This window comes from Tribolium castaneum, chromosome 5 (assembly GCF_031307605.1).
Source record: "Tribolium castaneum strain GA2 chromosome 5, icTriCast1.1, whole genome shotgun sequence".
NCBI lineage: Eukaryota > Metazoa > Arthropoda > Insecta > Coleoptera > Tenebrionidae > Tribolium > Tribolium castaneum.
In genome coordinates this window covers 5,733,872-5,740,655 of record NC_087398.1, presented here as the reverse complement: position 1 = coordinate 5,740,655, position 6,784 = coordinate 5,733,872, and the positions used below count along the sequence as shown (strand labels likewise).

The window sequence follows — 6,784 nt, the reverse complement described above, 5'->3', positions numbered from 1 at the left end:
ATATAAAAACTATTATTTCAAAAATCACAAATAATTCTGCATTCAATAAAGGATATTTAGAGAGATGGTTGTTAACAAAAGATGAAAAAACTATTACAAAATTTATACCTTTATCTAAAATTTTCCGGTTTGTACGAGACTGTAACAAAGTTTTGAATGGAAAAATTCGTATCGAATTACGTAAAAATAGGGTAAAAAATATATTACACGCTAAAGTTGATGGAAATTATGACTATGAAATATCTGATATTAGTTTGTGGATCCCAATAGTTAAGCCCTCATTAGAAACTGAAAAAATGTTATCTTCATTATTAGTTAGCAAATCTAACTTTCTTTGTGGATGGAATGCGCTTAACTGTTACCGTAGTAATTTGTGGTCTTCTGGAAGTGGAAACTGGCGCGTTGTAAATAATCAAAATAAAATATCTAGAGTTTTTATAGTTTTTTCTAAAGCTGAACGAAACGATAATTTTACCATGTCAATGATGATTTTTGATAATATGAATTTAGAAAGAATAAATATTAAAATCAACGGTACCCAACATCCTACTTATGAATATCAGGTGAATAATGAGGATTTACAACGCTTGTATGCCGCTTTCCTCTCTTGTAATTATAAAAAAGATTTGGATGAAGGTACGTGCGTTAGCTATAAAGATTTTTGTAACCTCTATTTAGTTGTTGCTTTTGACGTAACAAAAGAAAATGATGAAAATTTATTTAGTAAAACAAAATCATCTGAACTAGAAGTTAATTGGACATTAAAAGATTATCAAAATGTTAATTACTATATGTATGCCGTAGTTGAATCTCAAAGAATTGCAAATATGAATATCATAGATGAAAAGATTTATTTGGAAATGAAGTAAACGAGGTTTTATTTAATTAAATAAATGAATGATTATAAAGTATATTTATCACCCAATCAAATAAAGAAACTCCAAAGTTGTAAAGAAAAAAGAATAGATTGTAATATAAGATTCGATTTAACAGAAAGACCTAATAATACTATTAAATTAAGAGAAAATCAGATTGATGAAATTAAAAAGTGTAAAAAAGAGAAGAAAAAATATTGTAATATCAAATTTTCTCCTACACAGATAGGTGGATTTTTACCTGCTTTAATTCCTGCAGCGTTAGCTGTAGCCAAAGCATTGGGGTTAGGTGCTGCTGGTTATGCTGGTACTAAATTAGCACAAAAAGCCTTTGGAGATGGTATAAAAAAGGATAAAAAAAACACAAAAAAGACGAAGACATATGGACAAGGAATAAAATTGATAGGAAAAAGGGGTTAAGTAATATAGAAATATCTGATATTATGAAAAATGAGAAAAATTCGGGTTTGCCTCAGGAAGCTACGCGAAATTTTCGAGGTGTTTTTGCAATTGACATGTTACCAAAAAAAATTAGAAAAGATGAATCAGGTATAATTAATTTTCAACCCTCTAATTGTTATGGCTCACACTGGGTATGTTACATAAACAAACCATATTTAAGAAATATTTTATATTTTGACAGTTTTGGAATATCTCCACCAGAAAAAATTAAAAAATATTTATTAAGTAGCGGAAAAAATATTGCGTGGAATAGCACGCAGTTACAAATGAATTCTTCTGTTTTATGTGGTCATTACTGTATATATGTAATAATCAATGTAAACAGAGGCAAAGATTTTTATGATATATTATATTCTTTTAAACAGATTCCGTGCAGTTTAAATGAGAAAAAGATTGACCGAAGTTAAAAATTCCCTTCGCTCATGAGGGCTTCGCTCTAATTATGTATTATCTATATGTTATAAATGGAAAAATTTTCTGAATTACAAATTCATCAGGAAGACAGGCAAGGTCCGCCCGGAGTCAACCAAAGGTTCACGAGGGAATCAAAAGATTCCGGAGTCGAAGACGAGGACATAGTCGAATATTTAAAAAAACGGTTGTATGTATACAGAAAAAGTTACATTTATTTTTATAAAATTGGAATCGGATTATCTATCAGTAAATTATTATTTAGTGCATCGGGATTATCTTCGTTGGCCCTACCTCCACTAGTTTGTTTATCTCTTGGTGCGGGGGTAATAGAAATCTTAGATAAGAGATTAAAAATATCAGAAAGAATTGAAGAATATAAGTTAGTTTATAAATTTTATAGACAGTTATTGCATTTATATAAGGCTGATAAAATAAATGAAAAAGAAATAAATTTACGTGAAGAGGAATTTGTCAGTAATTTTAACTATTTTCCTAGAGAGAAATACCTAGAAAAAGTCCGCTTAAACGGAAATTGATGATTTCTTATAGTATAATTATTTTTGAAGATTTAATTTAAATTTACACTATTAAATGAAATATATGGTTCTTTTCCTATTTTTCACTGCTGTAAAAAGTTCAGATGATGTTAATATTAATAATTATTTAGAAAAATTTGGATATTTAGCGTCAGCTGAAGCAGACTCAGGTCTGCGACTAGATAGTAATGGACCATTAATAGCTGAAACGTCTTTGACTAGTGCTTCGCATACCAATGAGGCATTAATAAAGTTTCAAGAATTCTATAATTTACCTGCTGATGGAACATTAAATCAAGAAACACTTGCTTTGATTAATACTCCTAGATGTGGTGTTAGAGATAATCCAACTGCTTATAGAGTTCATACTAACAAATGGTCTAAAACAAATCTTAAATGGTATTTTTCGTTGGCAACAAACGAAATGAAAGAATTAGCACAAAAAGCATTTGATCAATGGGAATCGGTTTCAAAATTAAAATTTGAGTTTAATAGTAATAAACCAGATATACTTATTTCATTTGCTAATATGCCGTTTCAACATAATCATAATTCCCGGTGTCAAAAAGGAGTATGTTCTAACAGTTTCGATGGGAAAGGTAATATTTTAGCACATGGATTCTTTCCAAATAACGATGAATGTCTAGGAATTCATTTTGATAAATCAGAAAACTGGTATTTTGGAGAACTAGGTAATACCCCTGACGGACAAACAAATTTTTATACGGTATTATTGCATGAGATTGGACATACTTTAGGTATTGAACATTCTGCCAATGATAAAGCAATTATGTATGCTTATTATAAAGGAGATGGTGATAAATTAACGCAAGATGATATTTGGGCAATTCAATATTTATATGGAATACCTGAACGGTCAAAATATGAATCAATACCAACTTCAACTACTACCACAACTAAAAAACCTATTGTAAACGATCCCAGTGCGAATCCAGAATCAGTACCTGATTTATGCGGTTTATATAAAGATATTAACACATTTTTAATAGCAAATCATAAATTATATATTTTCTATAAGAAATACGCCTGGATTGTTAATTTAAGAGACATGACATATGATAATAAACCAAAATTAATTACGGATTATTTAACTTTTTTGCCAGATAATTTTCAAGAAATATCACATATTTATCAGAGACCAGATGGAACTGTTTTATTAACAACAAATAATTTATATTATATTATTGATTTTCCTAGTTTTATTGTTAAAAATGGTTATGATGGAAGATCTATTGCAAGCTTAGGCATTCCTAATGGAAAGAAAATTAATGTAATATTTAGTACTTATTCTGGTAAAACTTACATATTTTATGACAACACAATGTTTATAGACTTTGATGAATGTCTGTTTAGACCAATAAAACATGGTATAATAGCTGAATTGTTTTCTAGTATTCCTTCTAAAATTGACAAAGCTTTTAGATATATTAATGGAAAAATTTATTTTTTTAAAGATAATAATTACTATGAGTATGATGAATTTTTGCAAACAACAAAATCGGATAAATTTGATTTATCTATTTTTGGAATTAAATGTAGTATTATAGATAAGATTATGATTTTACTAAATAAGCTTAAATAATTTTTTAATATAAATGGATAACAAAATAACTTTAAATTTGAAAGACAATGTTGTTTCTAATCTTTATTGTAAAGTAAACGGTGAAGAATTCGAAATTGATCTAACGGAATTGCTACAAAAAATTTATGTTATTTTGGCCACAAAATTTCATCCAGAGGAAATAACAAAAATTATAATAGGTGAGATAGATAACGATGAAAATATAGATAGAACATATAAAATTCTTAACATGATACAAAGAGAGCGAAGTTCAGCTAGTATGAAATTATATTTAAGCAAATTGAAAGATTTATATAGTATAAACGGAGAAATAAAAGATGAAGGCGATCATACAACTGTAAAATTTGTAATGCCGTTTGTGAGATTTTCAGACAACAGATGAATTAATTAATAATATTAATCATTTACTTTTTTTAAATAAAACAGTATATCTGAAAAGAACTAAATTTCACTGGCGGTTAAATAATAAAATTAATTAATAGTCTGTGATTATTTTCATATTTTCATATGATTTTTTCGAATAAATCACGGAAATAATTAATTGAAGAAAAATTTTATTTTGGTACTTTATTCATTGTCCCAATAGGTACCTACTTTGGAACAACCGAAAATTTTATTAAATGAATTGGTTTAACATCGTTTCTTAATTAATTCATTTCCCACAAAAATTTGACCAAAATATTATTTGAATAATAAAATAACCAACCCACAGAACAAAATAACCAATGTGTGCGTGCGCGTCTACGCTTCTGCGCGTAGCTGCCGTGAAAAACGATCGTCGAACGACGACATGAACTCGTCCACTCGTCTCGGTGTATTTTGTCCGCCATTATAATGAATGCTTATAAAGAGGAATTATATGGAGATTATCCGAATTTGAATAATAGTAAGTTTTAATATATATGTCTATTTGTCTTTTAATGTATAAATAATTTTAGACGAATTGCCGTGGATAATTGGTTGTCTACATACAGAAAACATGGAGGCCGCCCAGAAGTTTTTTTTGCGGAGCTTATACAAAGATGTGAAGATACATGAAATCACACGATGGAAAAGAAATTGCCAGCCAGTATGTGTGTATACGGTCGTTTACAAAATCAAGGATAAGACTCCCGATTTAAGTGGAAAGGAAATCCTCATTCCATTTCCAGATAATGCGGGAGATTTAAAAAAAATGTTTCGTCAAGTTACTGAAATGGTTTTTGGAATGCGTGTGGTCGGAAAAAAACTTAGTGATGATGGAGTCTACGCATCAATAAGCTATGCCCCGGTTCGTTGTGCATGCAATGTGCGGGATTTTGATATGGCTGCAGAGGAGCCTCGCATGCAGCCCGTAATTACAGAGGTATCTAGTTATTTTTCCACCATGAAGTTGTAATTTCATAAATGATTAAAGTATTATATATGTATGTTTTGTTTGCTTGGAAAAGTTTATATCCCTTTTAAAGGAGAATATTATCTACAATTCAATTTAAAATAAAAAATCAAGTTTTTTTAAGTTAATCCCGATAAAGAAGAATTTGAATTGTTAAAAAAATTATCTCGTGAAGAACAAATAATATCACACAAACAAGGTGTTCCTGATAATTGTTTAAACAACATTGACTTTATCAATACATATGAGTTTGAAAGTAAGATGTGGGTTTACCACATGTCAGTTTCAAAAAAATTAGAGAGATGACCACACATGTTTGATCATTTGGGCTGTATTCTTTTTATTACCTTGTTTCTAAATAAATTGATTTTTTTTAACTTCCAGAAAAAAAATGTTAATTTTAAAATATACCTTGAAAATCGGGGTGTTTTCACGATTTTTTTTTACTTTTTTTAACTACCTGGAAAACGGGTGATTTTTATGATTATTTGATGTTTTTTTTAACTACCTGGAAAATCGGGGTAATTTGCTTAATATTATTACTTTTTTCACAATTACCCTTGAAAATCGGGGTAATTTGCTTAATATTATTACTTTTTTTAACTACCTGGAAAATCGGGGTAATTTGCTTAATATTATTACTTTTTTTAACTACCTGGAAAATCGGGGTAATTTGCTTAATATTATTACTTTTTTCACAATTACCCTTGAAAATCAGGGTGTGTCTTATATAGGCTCTCTTAGTTTTTTAGATTACCTGGAAAATCGGGGTAATTTGCTTAATATTATTACTTTTTTCACAATTACCCTTGAAAATCGGGGTAATTTGCTTAATATTATTACTTTTTTTAACTACCTGGAAAATCGGGGTAATTTGCTTAATATTATTACTTTTTTTAACTACCTGGAAAATCGGGGTAATTTGCTTAATATTATTACTTTTTTCACAATTACCCTTGAAAATCAGGGTGTGTCTTATATAGGCTCTCTTAGTAGTAAAAAAAAACAAGAAATTGATTGAATTTTTTTAAGAAAAATGGTGTTGAAATTGGAAAACTCGCTCTGTATTATGCCCTAAATGAGGAAGGCCCCCATACTATCCTCGTCGGTATGAATAACACTAATTTGCTTAAATGCAACCTGGATGTGCTCCATAACGGACTGAGTGATAAAGAAAAGGAAGTGTACAATCACGTGAAAAATAAGTAAAGTTGCCAAATATTTTCGTCAGCTTAAAAAACTTAAATTTTTCAGCGTGTTTGCAAAACTGAAAAAGACTGATTGGGAAGGTGTTGAAGTGGCTCGGTATTGGGACACGGTCAAGGCTTGATTCAGTATTTTATTTTTCAAATAAACCGTTTTAATTGCTTTCATTCCTTGGACAGAAACGTAAACAAATCCTTTTCGTCCTCGTTAGTCTAATGGAATTATAATTTAAATTAATTTTAACAAAATTAAAGCTGGATTTTGAATAGGAGACGCGCTTTCAATATTTAGAAACTTCTCTTTAAATTAAATC

General features: G+C 29.2%; 1 protein-coding gene across 1 annotated transcript; it reads left to right on the top strand.

Moving 5' to 3' along the window:
- The first annotated feature begins 4,615 nt into the window (after positions 1-4,615).
- LOC658796 (hypothetical protein) lies at positions 4,616-6,638 on the top strand. The gene is made up of 4 exons (XM_971201.5): positions 4,616-4,776; positions 4,829-5,235; positions 6,298-6,470; positions 6,520-6,638. The coding sequence occupies exons 1-4, from the start codon at positions 4,725-4,727 to the stop codon at positions 6,593-6,595; spliced, it is 708 nt and encodes a 235-aa protein (XP_976294.4). The 5' UTR covers positions 4,616-4,724; the 3' UTR covers positions 6,596-6,638.
- The last annotated feature ends 146 nt before the right edge of the window (positions 6,639-6,784 follow it).